At 42.5% G+C, this 20,000-nt stretch overlaps 4 protein-coding genes across 4 annotated transcripts in view; 1 reads left to right on the top strand and 3 right to left on the bottom strand.

The window, feature by feature from the left end:
* LOC306734510 (uncharacterized protein) overlaps positions 1-750 on the top strand; it is a gene marked incomplete at both ends in the record, with an annotated part of 16,658 nt that extends 15,908 nt beyond the window's left edge. Inside the window, 3 exons of the mRNA XM_079215867.1 lie at positions 1-166; positions 378-466; positions 643-750. The exon at positions 1-166 is cut by the window's left edge and continues 99 nt beyond it. Coding sequence (XP_079071993.1) covers positions 1-166; positions 378-466; positions 643-750 — 363 coding nt within the window. The remainder of the gene's footprint in view (positions 167-377; positions 467-642) is intronic.
* Positions 751-2,783: 2,033 nt separating this feature from the next.
* Positions 2,784-4,946, bottom strand: LOC306734006 (tripartite motif-containing protein 16-like). The gene has a single exon (XM_079215328.1). It carries the CDS (start codon positions 4,853-4,855, stop codon positions 3,374-3,376), a length of 1,482 nt encoding a protein of 493 aa, XP_079071454.1. The 5' UTR covers positions 4,856-4,946; the 3' UTR covers positions 2,784-3,373.
* Positions 4,947-7,635: 2,689 nt separating this feature from the next.
* On the bottom strand, positions 7,636-13,413 carry LOC306734509 (tripartite motif-containing protein 16-like; the record flags this gene model as incomplete). The annotated part of the gene is made up of 2 exons (XM_079215866.1): positions 7,636-9,575; positions 12,445-13,413. 2 exons carry the CDS (start codon positions 13,411-13,413, stop codon positions 7,977-7,979), a joined length of 2,568 nt encoding a protein of 855 aa, XP_079071992.1. The 3' UTR covers positions 7,636-7,976.
* Positions 13,414-19,278: 5,865 nt separating this feature from the next.
* LOC306734666 (serine/threonine-protein kinase DCLK2-like) overlaps positions 19,279-20,000 on the bottom strand; it is a gene marked incomplete at both ends in the record, with an annotated part of 14,019 nt that continues 13,297 nt past the window's right edge. Inside the window, 2 exons of the mRNA XM_079216032.1 lie at positions 19,279-19,404; positions 19,680-19,760. Coding sequence (XP_079072158.1) covers positions 19,279-19,404; positions 19,680-19,760 — 207 coding nt within the window. The remainder of the gene's footprint in view (positions 19,405-19,679; positions 19,761-20,000) is intronic.

The raw sequence follows: 20,000 nt of genomic DNA, 5'->3' as shown, positions 1-20,000 counted from the left end.
GAGGAGTGGGCCGAGGCTCTGTTCGACTTCCCGGCTCAGGCTGCAGACGACCTGTCCTTCCACAAGGGGGCGCTGATCCTGGTGACGCAACATGTCGACGCCCAGTGGAGGAGAGGAAGACTGGAGGGGAGGGAGGGACTCTACCCTGCTGCCTTCACCCAGCGCGGTAACACACACACACACACACATATACACACACACACACACATACACACACACACACACACACACATGCAGCATGATGCAATATATATTACTAGTTATATGAAGTAGTGCCTGATATTATTGATCGTGTTATTGATATTGTCGTATATCATTAGCTGCTTTGCTTTAACAAACTGAGGTCTCTGACTACAACTTCCTCTTCCTGGTTCCAGCTCAGCCAATCACAGGCCAGCATTCTGCGGTCAAAGGAGTGGCCAAGTTTGACTTCACAGCCGAGAGCGAGGATGAGCTCACTTTAAAGGTGTGTGTGTGTGTGTATATAAATATGAATATATTTATATTTATATATATATATTCATTATTGAAGACAAAAGAAAGCAGCAGTTGAAGTTTCTCACTAGAGTTGAAGCCGATTGTTGTTGTTGTTGTTGTTGTTGTTGTCGTCTCACAGACTCTCTTCCCGTCTCACTCCTGCAGGTCGGTGACGTCATAACTCAGATGGAGTTTGTGGACGAGCAGTGGATTCTGGGAGTTGTGTGCGGGAGGCGTGGGATCGTTCCTAAAAACTACATTTCACTTCTCTGATGAGGAAATCCAGAAGACTTCTTCTTCTTCTTCTTCTTCTTCTTCTTCTTCTTCTTTGTGTTTTGTCTCTGTCGACGGGTCGGCTGGAGTTACAACATTTCCCCCAAAACGTTTTGAATGAGACTGAAGACTGCTGTGATTGGTTCGTCTCTTTGATTGACGGACCTTCGCGGCTTTAACGCCGGAGTAACACTGATCTTAACGCCCTGGGTTTTCTGGACTGGATCAGAACCAGGAGCCCCGAGCTCCACCAGAACCAGAGGGAATGGTCCCAATGGATCAATATGACGCCGATCGGCCGTCTGCTCTGAAGAGCTTCTGGAGGACGACTTCTCTGGAGCGCTTTCTACGACGTCTGATGCATTATGTTAATAACACAGTATGTTAATAACACATGTTAATTACACAGTATGTTAATAACACATGTTAATAACACACTATGTTAATAACACAGTATGTTAATAACACAGTATGTTAATAACACAGTATGTTAATAATACATTATGTTAATAACACATTATGTTAATAACACAGTATGTTTATTACACATTATGTTAATAACACATTATGTTAATAACACATTAGGTTAATGACACAGTATGTTAATAACACATTTTGTTAATGACACAGTATGTTAATAATGTATTATAATAATGTTTATAACGCATTATTATATTGTTTAAAATGCATTATTATAATGTTTATAACGCATTATAATGTTAACGCATTTGTATGTTTATAATGCATTATAATGTTAATAACGCATTATTATAATGTTAATAACACATTATTATAATGTTAATAACGCATTATAATGTTAATAACGCATTATTATAATGTTAATAACGCATTATAATGTTAATAACGCATTATTATAATGTTAATAACGCATTATAATGTTAATAACGCATTATAATGTTTATAATGCATTATAATGTTAATAACGCATTATTATATTGTTTAAAATGCATTATTATAATGTTTATAACGCATTATAATGTTAATAACGTATTGTTATGTTTATAGTGCATTATAATGTTAATAATGCATTATTATGATGTTTATAATGCATTATAATGTTAATAACGCATTATGTTGTTTATAACGCATTATTATAATGTTTATAATGCATTATAATGTTTATAACACATTATTATAATGTTTATGACGCATTATATTGTTTATAATGCATTATTATCATGTTTATAACGCATTATAGACGTGGGCGGCATAGGAAGTGCTCCCGGCGGCTTCTGAACGTTTGGTGTGTTTTTGGGTCCGGTACATTTTCAAACTGCAGCGGTGGTGAGTTCAGGGACTTTAGGCAGGAAGTGAGAGCCGTTTGGTTCACAGGAAGTGAGAGCCGTTTGGTTCACAGGAAGTGAGAGCCGTTTGGTTCACAGGAAGTGAGAGCCGTTTGGTTCACAGGAAGTGACTCGTCATCAAGTTTCATGATGCTGGAGGAACATGTAGCGATTTACAAAAGTCTGTTTTTTTGTTGCACACGTGTTCACTGATAAGTGACAAGCAAACGGACGTGAATTATGAACTCTGTTATTAAGATATTTTAAAAAGAAGCTTCACAGAACTTCTTTCCAAATGTCTATAATAGAACCACAACCTTTGTGACATTAGGGAAGCAAAGAAATTACTATCTTCTATTTTAGCAAAAGTCTTTTAGTCCTTTTTGAGCAGAACAAAAGATTTAATTTGACTGCAGCATCTTTTCCTGTTCGCTGATTTTAACGTGAATACATTGTATGTGTTGCCGTCACATGACATCAAAGCCCTGAAGATGTCAACATGTCAACAAGGGAACTGGATCTGCTGCCAGACTAAAAACTGATTTCACTTTTATTCCACAGTCGAGAAAGAAGAATGTGGAAATGTTCACATTATATATTTGTAAATTTAAATTATTAGAACTCAGTATTTTCTGCATATGGCAGATTCTTCTTTCATCCCTCAGTTAGAGTATATATATATATATATATATATATATATATATATATATATATATATATATATATATATATATATAAGAATTTGGAGGCATCTTTAAGACTGTGACACTAATTTTGACTGAGTGAGTGAGAAAGACGCACAATGAAAGAGATCTATGTAAAATAAACTTTATAACCAAACATTCCAACTTTTTAACAAATAAAACTTTGAGACATTTCAATAATAGTTTTTATTTGACTAGAGCTCCGTTCTCTGATAACTGACTGAAGATGGTGTTCAAACTAAGTTTATAAGACTAAGTAAAGTGGTTTGTTGGGTATGAGCTTTAATAACAATCATGTAAATATGTCTGGATGATGAGAAGAATGAGACTTTTAACACTCGGTCTTTGAATTTAGAAAATAAAATTCCATTCATTCCATTTTACATGTTCATCATCGTTCTGACTCACATTGCTTCTAAAGAAAACATCCGTTAGTTTCTGTTGAATCCAATACATGTTATGAATCACATCAGTAAAAGCTCTGCAGTTATTCAGAGGACGAGACCGTACCATGAAGTTATCTCATTCGTCCTACACAGGAAACATTAAACAGACATGAAGACTGAAAGTTAAAACAGTCAGATCATCAGTGTTACTCATCACAGTACGTCTGGTCTACTTGAGTTCACACAACTCAGCAGAGGATCCATTATAAAGAAAGAGTCCAACAAAGAGCGGCTCAGTGAATGAGGTCTGGACTCTGTGGAGGAGGGTCATGGTTTCAGAGACGCTGTAGAAGGACAGAACACCTGCTCTGTGATCCAGGTACACTCCTACTCTGGAGGAGTGAGGACCTGAGAGGATGAGTGAGTCTTTGTCATGTGTGAAGGTATAACCATTCAAACAACGTAATGCCCAAGACTTGTTATTCCATCCAAATAGACTTTCATTAACGTTTCTCCTGTCAATACTCTTGTAAGCGACTGCTACAAAAACATACCCGCTCATCTCCACCTCCCAGTAACAACGACCAGTCAGTTCATCTTTACTCAAGACCTGAGGTCTGGTAATGAATCTGTCTGGATGTTGAGAATATGGAGCATTTGTGTTAGTAAATGTAACTTTCCGGTTCTCCTCTGATAAAACAAGTTGACGTTGTACTGTGTTTGGATCCAGCGTGATTTGACGTGAATATTGTAAGAACTCTGCTCTGGTCGTTGGCTCCACTGAAGGCCGTGTCTCAGGTAGAAGGGCCTGTATTTGATCTCTAGCTGCTTTCAGAGCCGCCGTCACATCTTCAAAGTACCGCAGGCGGTTTGTCTTTGGTCTCGGTGAGTCCGCCGGCTCGGTGGGCTGCGACAGCGAGGGGTATCCCTGAAGAAACTGTGCGTGGTCGTCTGTGCGTGAGAGCTTCTCCATCTCGGCGTCCTTCCTCTTCAGCTCAGTGATCTCCTGCTGCAGCTCCTCCTGAAGCTCTTTGACTCGACTCACTTGGGTTCTCTGCTGAGATCTGACCTGCTGCTTCAGCTCGCTGAAGATCTTCTCCCCGTCCTCCACCACTTCATCAGCAGAGCGGTTGACGGCCTCCACCTCCAGATGAAGCAGCTCCACGTCCCTCTGGCGCTCCTGGATTCTCTGCTGGACTCTTTGACGACGTCCAGCGAGCTCCTCCTGCCTCTCGGTCCTTTCTGCTGCAGCTGAGACTGTGTCGTGGCCTTTATGGTCGTCCACAGAGCAGAGATAACAGATGCACTGCTGATCAGTGCAGCAGAACATCTTCATCACCTCGTCGTGGCGAGAGCAGATGTTCTCCTGGAGGTTGTTGGAGGGGTCCACCAGCTTGTGTTTCTTAAAGGCAGGAGATTCATAGTGAGGCTGGAGGTGTTTCTCACAGTAAGAGACCAGACACACCAGACAGGACTTGAAGGCCTTCAGTCTCCTCCCAGTGCAGACATCACAGCCCACATCTTCAGGTCCAGCATAGCAGTGACCACCAGCAGCAGCTTGGAGTCCAGTCTTCTTCCGCTCCTCCACTAACTCAGCCAACAAGGTGTTTTTCTCCAGGACAGGCCTCGGGGTGAAGGTCTTCCTACACTGAGGGCAGCTGTGGCTTTTCTCCTGGTCTCCCTCGTCCCACGAGCTTTGAATACAGCTCATGCAGTAGTTGTGTCCACAGGGAACCGTCACCGGATCCTTCAGGAGATCCAGACAGATGGAACAGCAGAACCTCACCTCGTCTGCTTGGCCTCCTCGCTGAGCCATGTCTCCTCTCCGACAACAAGGAAATGTCGTCTCATGCTGCTCTCAGCAAATAACAGCTTCTAACAGGAAGCCACACCCACTTTTTTATTTTTCTCTTGTTCTTACACAAGCGCAGCTGATTCTCAGTGAAAGTGGTTTGCCAGCTCTCTGAGGCAACAGCGTGTTGGTCACACCCATCTTCAAACTGGTCGATCTGGATATGGAACCAAGAGCGTCAGAGTTGGACTCGAGGCGATCGGTGCTGCGTTCAAGGAAAGGGAGCAGTTTGAGCTTCAGCTGCGTTCATAGACTTCTTTACTTGTTTGATATTAACAACAGCTCTCAAGGAAACATCCGTTTCTACGTTGGCAATATATTTACACGAGTACGTCAGCAGTGTGGTCATCCTTGTTCACGTTGGAGGGTTTCAGCTTTTATACAGTTTATCACTTTTATTCTCCTTATTGTTTCCTATGTGTCACCAGCAGTGTAAACAAAGGTCATATCATTTACTTTCTTTGATTGAAGTACAAATACCACAGTGGAAAGTAAAGAATTACTCTCTACAAAACAGGATCAGACTCCTCAAGTATCTGAAGGGAACAAACTCAAAGGAAGTAGAGTTCAGTTTATTTGGTGGGGAAGAACTTGTAGGGCACTTTCTTGCTCTCAGACTTAATAATAAGGAAATAATTCTGGAAAATTTAACACTAACAGAAAACAAGGAAGTAATCAATCAAAAGTGATGCTTCCGAAACTCAGTGAGCAACCTCTTATGTTGACTGTAAAATTTGAATCTGAAGAGCAACCAGTAACCCTACACTTCCCTTTTACTGGATATAATTGAAGTGCAACAACCTCCGCACTGTGATTGGTCAGTGGGCCAGCGTGACTTTAGTCAACAGAAAGCTAACTAGCTGCTAGCAGAATTCAGTAGTAGTAAAAAGAGGTCAGGCTAAAACATAAGAGAAGTTAGGACATTTTTAGTTTTTTGCTTGGTGTAGTTTTTTAACACTGGATTGTTTTGTCATGTTTTTTTATAACTAAATGTGACTGGTTCTAGTGAATTTGTTCTTGTTGATGTGGACAACATGCATTATACGGTAATGACGCTGCATCCCGTCATGCACATATTTATGTATGCGGTGTCAGAAAGCACAGAAGACCCAGGTAGAAAATCCCCGGCCCGCCACTGATTAAAACACGTCTTCAATTCCCACGTCTCTTCGCACTTCAACTCTGCACTCGTTTTCCTCAAAGTATCTCATAGTAGGAAGAAACATTCGGACGTCAAACAGCTTTAATTTACTTTGTTAATGCTCAAATTGCATATTTGCTTAATTGTATTGTTAAAAAAACAACCTTGAGAAAGTTTGAGCAGTAAAGAAGTAACACTTTTTAAATGTGCGTCATTTTAAGGAATTAGATCGTCGGAAAAATAAGTTTTCGCTGATTGAAGTGAACATAAATCAACGACTCAAGAGATTCCTTTTCAGGGAAACCAGCCCAGTTTGGTTCAAAACCCTAATTTCTCTACTTCACTTCATAAAGAAATCCGTTCCAGTTTAAGATGAGGCGTGATGTGAAATGATCACACATTCTGCATTTGATAAAAACACAACCAAAGGGCCTCATGACGACAGCCAGCCTGGGTCACATCTCCCTGCAACTCCACAGTTGAACCAGACAGATTTTCTCTGAAGGGATTTCTTAACTCCACCCGCCGAACTGAAGCTGCATTCAAGTGCCTATGAAGTCACTCTTTTAAGGGAATTACAAGTCTTGTTGACACTTTTTTTCTGTTCAATCAGGTGAGACCTGTTTATAATTGAACAATAATTTATTACACATAATGCATAACATTTGAATAGTGCAAAGTCTTTGGCGATTGGACTCCTTCCTCAAATAGGACAATCAAGGGGTAGTGATGCTGAGGTCTGATAAGGCAGAATCCCCCAAAAGAGATTATTTTATATGAATAAAAGGAATAAATACTTTACCTACAGCCACAGAGATTCCATAAGCAAGATAGAACATTTGTCATGAGAGAAATTGTTAAGGTTAGAACTTGTAAGGGTGAGCTTCCACTGTTATATGTTAACCCAGAGTTAAGAGGGGTCAAGTTAAACGAAGCAGAGGATAGAGGAAGGTCTCTACAGACCGCAGAACCTAATAGTGTGGATCTAGATAGATCAGAATAAAGTATGGTAGGATTTAACCGCATCCCGGAATTGATAACGGGGTTCTCGGCGCAGGAACAGATAGGTTGGGATCACGTTAGTCTGAATCTTTAACAACACATTTTGTGAGTGTGAGAAAGACACACAATGAGAGAGATCTATGTAAAATATTTTTTTTGTAACCAAAGATTCCAACTTTTTAACAAATAACACTTTGACACATTTCAATAATAGTTATTAGTTTTGTTTCTTTGTGTTCATAGCTGACATGTTTCATTTGTTCTACACAGGAAACATTAAACAGATATAAAGACTGAAAGTTAAACAGTCAGATTATCAGTGTTACTTGTAATGGAAATGAACCCTACCCAGAGAAAACAAATGCGATGTGAAACACTTAAATGTCTTTAAGCATTTATTAAACAGAAACTTGGAATAATTCAATTGAATCGACAGAGCTCTTCACCACAGATAGTTCGGAGGTCAGATCCAGAAACCTTAATTCAACATGAGTTTTATACATCAACAATTATTATTAAAATGTTTGCCTTTCCCCCCATCCCCCTTGCTCCTCCTCGCAGTGTCCTCCTTCTTCCCACCAGACAAGTATTGATGCTGTCTGGAAGATGTTGTTTGGCTGCAGCCCTGCGGCAAGAGTGTGAGACCCAAAGGCAAAACTAAACTAAAGGAAACCTAAACAATGAAAAGATGAATAATGTTACTGTCCCACTTCGATGGCTCCCATCCGACTAGGTCAAGATGAGCTGAACTCTGCTTTCAGAGTTCAGTAATACTCACATTCAGAAAACAGCCCTATGATAAATTTCCACCACATTGCTCATCACAGTATGTCTGGTCTACTTGAGTTCACCCAACTCAGCACTGCATCCATAACAATAAAGACGGAGTCCAAAAAAGAGCGGCTCGGTGAATGTGGTCTGGACTCTGTGGAGGAGAGTCATGGTTTCAGAGACGCTGTAGAAGGACAGAACACCTGCACTGTGATCCAGGTACACTCCTATTCTGGAGGACTGAGGACCTGAGATGCTGAGTGAGCGTTTTTCATGCATAAAGATATAATCATTGAACCAACGTAATGCCCAAGACTTGTTATTCCATCCAAATAGACTTTCTTTAACGTCTCTCCTGTCAATACTCTTGTAAGCGACTGCTACATCAGCATAACTGCTCATCTCCACCTCCCAGTAACAACAACCAGTCAGTTCATCTTTACTCAAGACCTGAGGTCTGTTAATGAATCTGTCTGGATGTTGAGAAGGTGGAGCATCTTTGTTATTAAATGTAACTTTCCGGTTCTCCTCTGATAAAACTAGGTCACAACCTGCTGTGTTTGGATCCAGCGTGATTTGACGTGAATATTGTAAGAACTCTGCTCTGGTCGTTGGCTCCACTGAAGGCCGTATCTCAGGTAGAAGGGCCTGTATTTGATCTCTAGCTGCTTTCAGAGCCGCCGTCACATCTTCAAAGTACCGCAGGCGGTTTTTCTTTGGTCTCGGTGAGTCCGCCGGCTCGGTGGGCTGCGACAGCGAGGGGTAACCCTGAAGAAACTGTGCGTGGTCGTCTGTGCGTGAGAGCTTCTCCATCTCGGCGTCCTTCCTCTTCAGCTCAGTGATCTCCTGCTGCAGCTCCTCCTGAAGCTCTTTGACTCGACTCACTTGGGTTCTCTGCTGAGATCTGACCTGCTGCTTCAGCTCGGTGAAGATCTTCTCCCCGTCCTCCACCGCTTCATCAGCAGAGCGGTTGACGGCCTCCACCTCCAGATGAAGCAGCTCCACGTCCCTCTGGCGCTCCTGGATTCTCTGCTGGACTCTTTGACGACGTCCAGCGAGCTCCTCCTGCCTCTCGGTCCTTTCTGCTGCAACCGAGACTGTGTCGTGGCCTTTATGGTCGTCCACAGAGCAGAGATAACAGATGCACTGCTGATCAGTGCGGCAGAACATCTTCATCACCTCGTCGTGGCGAGAGCAGATGTTCTCCTGGAGGTTGACGGAGGGGTCCACCAGCTTGTGCTTCTTAAAGGCAGGAGATTCATAGTGAGGCTGGAGGTGTTTCTCACAGTAAGAAGCCAGACACACCAGACAGGACTTGAAGGCCTTCAGTCTCCTCCCAGTGCAGAAGTCACAGCCCACATCTTCAGGTCCAGCATAGCAGTGACCACCAGCAGCAGCTTGGAGTCCAGTCTTCTTCCGCTCCTCCACTAACTCAGCCAACAAGGTGTTTTTCACCAGGACAGGCCTCGGGGTGAAGGTCTTCCTACACTGAGGGCAGCTGTGGCTTTTCTCCTGGTCTCCCTCGTCCCACGAGCTTTGAATACAGCTCATGCAGTAGTTGTGTCCACAGGGAACCGTCACCGGATCCTTCAGGAGATCCAGACAGATGGAACAGCAGAACCTCACCTTGTCTGCTTGGTCTCCTCGCTGAGCCATGTCTCCTCTCTGACAACAAGGAAATGTCGTCTCATGCTTCACTCAACAAATAACAGCTTCAACCGGGAAGCCACACCCACTTTTTTGTATTGTTCTTGCACAAGTGTCAGCTGATCCTCAGTGTAAGTGGTTTGCCAGCTCTCTCAGGTCACAGCAGGTTGGTCACACCCATCTTCAAACTGGTCAATCTGGAATACAGCGTCAGACTCGAGGCAATTGGTACTGCATTCCAGGAAAGGGAGCAGTTTGAGCTTCGGCTGCATTCATAGCCTTCTTTACTTGGATGATACTGTGGTGGAAATGTATCTTAGTTCAATTCCATTCCATTATCCAGACTGCTTGTCTTATTTAGGGTCGTAGGGCACTGGAGTCGATCCCAGCTGACATTGGGCGAAGGCAGGGTACACCTTGGACAGGTCACCAGTTTATCACAGTGTACATTTAGAGACAGACAACCATTCACACCTACTTTCTCACCCATGGGCAATTTAGAGTCCAATTAACCTGAGCTATATGGCTGTGGACTGTGGGAGGAAGCCAGAGGGAACCCACACTGACACGGGGAGAGCATGCAAATTCCACACAGAAGGGACCGCCCAGACCGGGAACTGAGCCCACGGCCCTCTTGTCGTGAGGTGTCAGTGCTAGCCACTACACCACTGTGCAGCCCCAGAAATGTATCATAGTGTTCTTCTAAATGTAAATTGTATTGCTGAACTTTGGTTTTGACAGTTCATTTTTGCACATGCTTGATAAGCGCCATCAAAATGAGACAATAAGAGAATTTATCTTATTATTGTTTAGGTTCTGCCTGCTATTTTGTCTTTCTATATCTCACCCTTTCCTCTCAGGGCCGCAGCCAAACAACATCTTCCAGGCTTGCACCAAGGCCTAGGTGCTCCTTCCTTCCAATTCAACTATTCCAAGTATCTGTTTAATGAATGCTTAACGACATTTAAGTGTTTGACATCACATTTTTTTTCTCTAAAGGAGATTGAAACGGTTAAGTTCCATAACAATTGGTGACTAGGATGGGATGGAACAAGCAATCAAGACTCCGTTGGATGGCAGAAGCATTAAGATTAGTTGATTCTTCCCAGAAGGTGAGAGGCTGTCGTCAGACAGAGTTCAAGATTGCCGCTCTAATCCTGGATTTGGGAAAAAAAATCCCACCCAGTGAGAAATAATTTTTCTGATCTAACAGACACGTGGCAGGAGCACACTTGTAATCTCGCACTCGGGTTTCGTAAGGGTGCTGGACAGATGTGTCGTTGTATGCTTGTAGTTTTGTAAGTTTGATTTTGTGTATCATTTCCTGAATGCACCAGATTGTTTTGAAAATTCCGTAAACAAGTAGCAAGAGAGAAGTTGGTGGTTTGGTAAACTTGTAATCTCACACTCAGATTCGTAAGGGTGCTGGACAGATGTGTCCTGGTTAACTGGTAGTTTTTGTAAATTAGATTTGGTGTTTCATTTCCTAAATGTATTCCAAGTGTCTGTTTCACATCACATTCGTTTTCTCTGAAGGAGATTAAAACGTTGATTTCCATAACAGATGCTAATAACAGCTTTCAAGGAAACTGAGCTGTTTCTACTTTGGCAATGTGTGTAAACACGTGTACGTCAGCAGTGTATTCATCCAGTTTGTGTGTATACGTTGGAGGGTTTCAGCTTTTATACAGGTTATTTAAAATATACTTTATAACCAAACATTTTGACTTTTTAACAAATAAAACTATGTGACGTTTCAATAATAGTCATTAGTTGTGTGTCTTTGTGTTCATAACTGACATATTTTATTTGACTAGAGCTCAGCTCTCTGATAACTGACTGAAGATGGTGTTCAAACTAAGTTTATAAGACTAAGTAAAGTGGTTTGTTGGGTTTGAGCTTTCATAATTAATAATAATCATGTAAATATGTCTGGATGATGAGAAAAATGAGACTTTTAACACTCGGTCTTTGAATTTAGAAAATCACAGTCACATTTATTATATTTTACATGTTCATCATCGTTCTGAATCATATTGCTTCCAAAGAAAACATCATTTAGTTTCTGTTCAGATAAAATAAATCCCAAAAATGTTGTGAATCACATCAGTAAAAGCTATGCAGTTATTCAGAGGACAAGATCGTAACATGAAGTTATCTCATTTGTCTTACACAGGAAACATTAAACAGACATGAAGACTGAACATTAAACAGTCAGATCATCAGTGTTACTCATCACAGTACGTCTGGTCTACTTGAGTTCACACAACTCAGCAGAGGATTCACCATAAGAAAGACAGGGTCCATAAAGACCGAGTCCAGCAAAGAGCGGCTCAGTGAATGAGGTCTGGACTCTGTGGAGGAGGGTCATGGTTTCAGAGACGCTGTAGAAGGACAGAACACCTGCACTGTGATCCAGGTACACTCCTACTCTGGAGGAGTGAGGACCTGAGAGGATGAGTGCCCGTTTTCCATGCATAAAGATATAATCACTGAACCAACGCAATGCCCAAGACTTGTTATTCCATCCAAATAGACTTTCTTTAACGTTTCTTCTGTCAATACTCTTGTAAGCGACTGCTACATCAGCATACCTGATCATTTCCACCTCCCAGTAACAACAACCAGTCAGTCCATCTTTACTCAAGACCTGAGACATGTTAATGAATCTGTCTGGATGTTGAGAATATGGAGCATCTTTGTTATTAAATGTAACTTTCCGGTTCTCCTCTGATAAAACTAGGTCACAACCTGCTGTGTTTGGATCCAGCGTGATTTGACGTGAATATTGTAAGAACTCTGCTCTGGTCGTTGGCTCCACTGAAGGCCGTGTCTCAGGTAGAAGGGCCTGTATTTGATCTCTAGCTGCTTTCAGAGCCGCCGTCACATCTTCAAAGTACCGCAGGCGGTTTGTCTTTGGTCTCGGTGAGTCCGCCGGCTCGGTGGGCTGCGACAGCGAGGGGTAACCCTGAAGAAACTGTGCGTGGTCGTCTGTGTGTGAGAGCTTCTCCATCTCGGCGTCCTTCCTCTTCAGCTCAGTGATCTCCTGCTGCAGCTCCTCCTGAAGCTCTGTGACTCGACTCACTTGGGTTCTCTGCTGAGATCTGACCTGCTGCTTCAGCTCGCTGAAGATCTTCTCCCCGTCCTCCACCGCTTCATCAGCAGAGCGGTTGACGGCCTCCGCCTCCAGATGAAGCAGCTCCACGTCCCTCTGGCGCTCCTGGATTCTCTGCTGGACTCTTTGACGACGTCCAGCGAGCTCCTGCTGCCTCTCGGTCCTTTCTGCTGCAGCCGAGACTGTGTCGTGGCCTTTATGGTCGTCCACAGAGCAGAGATAACAGATACACTGCTGATCAGTGCGGCAGAACATCTTCATCACCTCGTCGTGGCGAGAGCAGATGTTCTCCTGGAGGTTGACGGAGGGGTCCACCAGCTTGTGCTTCTTAAAGGCAGGAGATTCATAGTGAGGCTGGAGGTGTTTCTCACAGTAAGAAGCCAGACACACCAGACAGGACTTGAAGGCCTTCAGTCTCCTCCCAGTGCAGACATCACAGCCCACATCTTCAGGTCCAGCATAGCAGTGACCACCAGCAGCAGCTTGGAGTCCAGTCTTCTTCAGCTCCTCCACTACCTCGGCCAAAAAGGTGTTTTTCACCAGGACAGGCCTCGGGGTGAAGGTCTTCCTACACTGTGGGCAGCTGTGGCTTTTCTTCTGGTCTTCCTTGTCCCACGAGCTTTGAATACAGCTCATGCAGTAGTTGTGTCCACAGGGAACCGTCACCGGATCCTTCAGGAGATCCAGACAGATGGAACAGCAGAACCTCACCTCGTCTGCTTGGCCTCCTCGCTGAGCCATGTCTCCTCTCTGACAACAAGGAATATCTGGAGATCTGGAACTTTGCTCTCTGTAAATGAATGCGTGACACAAGAAGCCAAACCTCCTTTTCTGTCACATGCACACGTTGATCTGCAATGATTTGGCTTGTCAGCGCTCACACGTTGCAGCATGGGCAGTACACCAATCAGTAAGCTTGTAGATCTATGAAAGAGGCAGGAACCTGGATCTGTACAGTCAGAGTTGTACTGAGAAGGAGCGGCTTGAACCTCGGCCGCATTCATGGCCTTTATTTCCACGTTTACAGTTTGAACTTTGGCAACATTCATGGCCCTTATTTCCACGTTTACAGTTAGAATTTTTCTAGCGTGTTCTGTCCTCCTTTAAACCTCAAAGATTGAGCTTTGGTGAAATAGGAAAGATTATGCACCTGACTATGTGTTGATGTGTTCGGACAAGATCGGGACAAATGGCAACTATCAGGACAAAGTGGGAAACAAGTGATGCTTTCATCATTGTTTACCGACTCTTTCAGACTTACCTTTGTTGGAGCTCAGGGGCCTAAACCCATAAACTAAAAGCATTTAGAATTGTTCTGTACTTGGTGAAGAAAAGTTTTGTGTTGCCTTGTATCTCCAGTTTTACATTCTTTCAGATCAGCTGAAGAAGGAAAGGAAGGAAGATTATATAGTCACTGTGTTTCATGTAACATGAATCTTCAGCATAACAAGATAAATGTAGAATGTTTATATATCTGAACTGTTGTACTGAAGTAAAGGTACTCAGTTACGTTTAACTTGTGTTATTCATATAATTAAAGGCTTATTATCTCTGTTACAAATGTTTTTTGACTTTTGCTTCTAATATATGTCAGTTTGTCACTTTAAAATCTTTTTTATGAACTAATGAATGTTCAGTCGATATAATTCATCAACATAGCAGGAAGAAAGAAATACAAAGGACACAGCAGGTTAACATGATGCCACTGCATCAGTTTTTACTTTCACAGTTGAATCCATCGATCTTCAGTCAAAAAGGGTTTCTTTTATTTTCACCGAATGCCCTGAACCCTGATCCCAACAAACATCCATGTTTCATATCAACACACATCACATTACAGATCATTGTTAGCATTAAAACACGTCTTCAGTTCCTACGTCTCCTTGCACTTCAACTCTGAACTTGTTTCCTCAAAGTATCTCGCAGTAGGAAGAAACACTCGGACGTCAAACAGCTTTAATTTACTTTTTGAGTGCATCTCTGCCTAATTTTATTGTCAAAAAAACAACCTTGAGAAAGTTTGAGCTGCAAAGAAATAAGTCTTTTTAAATTAAATGTCCAAAGTTCAGTCTCGTCATTTGAGGAATTAGATTGTCTTAAATATAAGTTTTCGCTGATTGAAGTGAACATACTGTAAATCAACGACTCAAGAGATTCCTTTCAGGGAAACCAGCCCAGTTTGGTTCAAAACCCTAATTTCTCTACTTCGCTTCATTCAAAAAATCTGTTCCAGTAAGATGAGGCGTGATGTGAAATGATCACACATACATACACATTCTGCATTTGATAAAAACACAACCAAAGGGCCTCATGACAGCCAGCCTGGGTCACGTCTCTCTGCAACTCCACAGTTGAACCAGACGGATTGTCTCTGAAGGGATTTCTTAACCAGAGCGAGAGACGGGTCGGATGGTTCCCAAATAGTTCCGACAGCCTGGACGATAAAAAGCCAAAATGCCGTCTTTTTTTTCTGGGAAGTGAATGCAGCACAAAAAATAAGTTACCGTCACATGGCGATACAACTGCAAGTTGCTTTCAAGGGAACTCCTTCATGTTTGACTGCTTGGTTCACTCGACTTTCTGACTCCAGTTTGTTTAAAAACGTTTTTTTTTCTTCAGATATTTTGAATTCTCCCGCATGCAAGAAAAGGAACAAAATGGTTTCTTGCAACTGCAGCAACAAATGGCGACCACAGAAATGTTCTTTAGCGAGAAATAAACCAAATTAAATGTCAAAGAAAACAAGCTAAAACAAAGAAAACCAATGACATGGTTCGTGAGCATCTGCTTCTCCTCTCGGCTCTGAAACACATTTGCTGGTACAGCAAAGCGTCCGTTAGCGACGTTGTTGGCCCAGGAGTGGCTGCTCCGCTAACACCGACACAGAAGGCTCCTTTCGGTTTGGTATCGAGCAAAGAGAAAAATAATTAAGACTACTGGGTTCGTAGCAGGCATAGAAGGTCGAAGGTCGAAGGCCGAAGCCGCCGATTAAAGCAGTTTGTGCTCGCGCTACAAGCTCTAATTCAACTGTGAGGGACGACGCGACTTCTAGCAGCTTTTCAACATCAATACTGTCGCCGATACACGAAGCAAATATGTGACGACGTCAACAAAGTTTTGATGATTCCAGCCTTTTAAAAAGAAAGTGTAATTTTCAACCCACATATAACACCATTGAGTCTCGCTGTATCAACACGGCATCTTTTGTTACCAGATTTATAACGTCAACGCCAATCTTTCCGACTCGAATCGTGATGCCGCCGCTAGCGACGTAAATTTGATTGCCCTCAAGTCTTAACGTGACGGAACGCTTTTCGACAATGCACGCTCCTCGCCAAACTCTTAATCGGCGACTCCGGACGAAAAGGTCAAGGCCATGGAAAGGTCGTGCTAAGTTCAAAGGTCATAACGCTGCATCGGGTCAACGCATTTATTCAGATGACATTTGATGAAAAGTGTTTTTGTGTTTTTTATTTTTCTTTGATGCAGACGCACTAAACACTTTTAAAATTGTAAAAGTTGAAACATAACACTGAAAATCAAACGCACGTATTTACACACACACACACACACACACACACACACACACACACACACACACACACACACACACACACACACACACATCTTTCCTTCGTCCTCTTACAACCAGTAACATCAACAGGCGACATGATGGATGTGTGGATGGAGCGGCACGATAGATGGATGACCCACTAACGTCACGACACATGACTGAATAAGGAAAGAGATCCACCATTGTCCAGTCAGTCCTTTGTTGCCAGGCAACAGTACTACCAGATCTATAAGGGAACTCGACTTTAAGGCGACAAACTCTTTCATTAGTTTGTCAACATCATTCAGAAACCTTGTTTTTTCTTTTTTTATCTGCCTGTTTTTGGTGGAGGAAGTATTCAGATCCTGTATTTCAGTGAAAGTACCAATAACACAACATTTATAAAGTAAGAGCAGATAAATGTAAAAAGTACAATATTTCCTTTAAAAATGTAATACGTTTCATGAAATTGGACTACTAAAGTACTGATACTTAGTGCTTTAGTAAATGTACTTTAGTGACATTTCACCATTGTTTTTATTTATTTGCCACTTTGGGGAGATGTTGAGACAAACAAGGTTTTTGGGAGATGTTGAGACATCGTGTCTGTGATTAGATTGTTTCTTTTCACTGTAGTATTTATTTTTGTTCAAAACCGCTACTGTTTCCCTACTTCACAATTAACTCACACAGACAGACACCAACAGACTTATTTACAGTATTCACAACGTATTTTATCCTCCGTTGACTGCAGGGAGGAGGAGTTTGGACTGAGACACGCCCCCTTGACTTCATCACAGTCACGCTGCAGCTCGAAACCTTTGAAAAGGTTGGCAAAATGTTTTTCTTAAAATTCTGAGGTTTAGAAGTCACTCAGTTAATTTGAGTTACAGTACGAAGGCTGGGGAAAAGGTGAAGGGCGGTCGATGGGTGATGGGAAGTGTCCTTCAGTGAGGCACACTGAGTCCATGTAGATGAGGCTCATTATTTAAAGGTGTATGTTGTTTTTTTCAAAAACAAATCCGGTAAAAATCCGGCTTTGGGAAAATCAATAAGACCAAAATCCAAGTGGAAATTGGGCTGTAAAAACAACATTGTGTGGTTTTATGAGGAGTTACATCTTTAACAGTTTCTTTGTGAACAAGAGCACAATTTGCCTTTTATTTAAGGAATACATTTATGGTTAATGAGCTTTAGAGGTGCTGGTAGGCTTTATGTACAGGATATTGGAATGGTAGACATTTTCTTAGCTAAATCTTGGCACGAAGGCATATTTCCCAAAATATCAAACCATCCATCCAGTCATTCTGCTCCTTTTCAAACACCAAGGTATATTTTCTCTGTAAAAACCCCAAAACAATGAGCCTTAACCGTCTATCCAACCAATGACGAGTGCTGGGGGTCTGAAAGGTGGAACCTATGAAAGGAAAGGGCTGAGATGTATGATATTAAGGGGAATTCATCAGCAGCGTAAGCAGGCACAGTACTCAAATATCTCCTCGGGTTGGTGGGGCCAAGTAGAAGAAATGAGAAACGTCCTTTGGGTCAGCGCAAGGAGAGCTGGAGGGTAAAGGCAGGACAAATGGGATGTTTCCCAGAATAAATGGAAGACATCCAGGCAGCCAAGCGGCAGGGACCACTGCAAAAATAATTAAATTAGTTGTTTAAATCCCTATGAAAGTGGTTTGAGGCCTTCTTCAAGGGCCATTTCCAGGAAATGGGTCCAGTCCCAAGAGACACTAGGTGACGTGTCCAATATCACTTTCATGGTGTCCTAGTGTTGATCTGGTGCGAGTCCATCAAGTAGCAGTGAGGCGACTTTGCTAGTGTCTAGCCAACATAAAAATGGGACCCCGCCTCCTGACGGAGCCCATCAAAGACAATATCAATACTTTCCGGTACAGCAGCAGAGACGGGGCTCTTGAAAGTCTTCAGTAGAGGAAATTCTGGACTAGACCAGAGGCAGGGACGGTTTCCAGGACATAAATAGGAAATGGCAAAAGAGAATTTTACTTTGTTATCAGTATAGCAAATGTCAAGTGTCCTATACTAGAGGTGAAGTATCCTGGTCAGTTTACAGTAGATAGAGACCAAGGAGAGGGAAACTCATTAGGTGTCAAGTTGAAGCGACAAAGCAATTCTAGACTAGAGACGAGGGAACTTGTTTGGGTTCCATCAGATGAAATGGGACGTCTTCTGGACCATATTTGATGCTTTTTTAGTCCATTAAAGGAACGTGTTCTCGACCAGAGATGTGAGAACTCCTTTTGGTTCCATTATAGACCTGATGTGACGTGTTCTAGACCAAACAGGAGGAACCTCGATGGTTTCTAGTTATCAGATATGAAGGAACTCACTTGGTTTCCAGTTGATAAAAATGTATGTATTCTCTACAGAGGAGGTGAGGAACCTAATTTAGTTTAAAGTGAAAGAACAGGATGAGTTCTAGACGTTAAGGGAACTTGTTTAATTTCCAAAATGACTTGAACTTGTTGGATTGACAGTGGATGAAAAGGGGAATGATTCAAGACCAGATTTGTGTCCAGGCAACGGGTAAATTGGGCATATTCTAGACCAAAGAGGGGGGCAGGGTATTAGTTTGGTTTCCATGAGGTGAAACAGGGCCAATTCTAGACCAGAGCTGAAGGAAAGGGTTTTGAGGGAACTTGCTCGATTTCCAGTGGACGAACCGGGGTCTGTTGTAGACCAAGAACGAGGGAACATGTTTGTTTTTCAGCAGAAGAAACAGGGAGTTTGTTCTGGTTCCGGTTCAAGAGAACTCATTTGGTTTCCAGTCGGTGTAAACGGGTCCGACCCTCGACCAGACGGTGGTTTGGCTTCCAGGAGATCAAACCGGACGTGTTCTACACTGAAGGTGATGAAACTCATTTTTATTGGTGGGAAAAAACAGGACAAGGACCAGATTTGAGGGAACTTGTCTGGTTTCCTGGATGGGTTTAGACCAGAGGTGGGGAAACCTTTTGGGGGGTTCCGGTTGATAAAAAAAAGCAGTGTTGTGTATTGGTTTCCAGTTGATGAAAGATTGATAAGTTTTAAACCAGAGGTGAAGGAACTTGTTTGGTTTCCAGTTTTGGGGATTCCTGCTCTGGATCCAGTACTTCTCCACTGGTCTGCTCTTCAGTGCTGCTCACAGTGTTGGACTCTACTGGAGCCTCATCCTAAACAAACAATACCAAGTTACAGTGGGAAACTTAACGTAAGAGACCATTTTTCAGAGGCTATCGATATGCTTGTTTTTACTAGTTTTTACTCTTTTTTTGTTTTACTTGCTTGTCAAAATGTTGCTTAAAGATTAAGTTACTGACTAAATCAGCTGCAGCTGATTTCATGACGTCTATACAGAACACAGCCGCCTCTGCTTTGAGGAGAAGTAGCAAAGTGATTACGATAAAACTCTTTGTGTGCATGTTGTCTGCATGTTGTGTGCTCGTACCGTCACCCATGGGTGGGACAGGACCTCCTCGGCGGTGAACCGGGTGTCCACGTTCACCTGCAGCATCTGACTAATCAGCATCTGAGGAGCAGGTCATGTGACTGTTAGCAGCCGGCACTAAACGGTCTGAATTATGAAAACTTCAAAACATTTAAAAGTGGCTCAGAGATGTTTCATTAACAGACACAGACAAAGTTCAATATGTTGTTTGTATTCTAAATATCAACAAAATCAGGATTTAAATAAGAAAGCTGACTAGATTCTGTGATCACAACTCAAAAAAGTATTCAGCTCAAGTTAACCAGAGGAACCAGCAGCTTT

Source organism: Taurulus bubalis (assembly GCF_910589615.1).
Source record: "Taurulus bubalis genome assembly, chromosome: 3".
Classification (NCBI taxonomy): domain Eukaryota; kingdom Metazoa; phylum Chordata; class Actinopteri; order Perciformes; family Cottidae; genus Taurulus; species Taurulus bubalis.
This window is presented reverse-complemented; position numbering and strand designations above follow the sequence as displayed.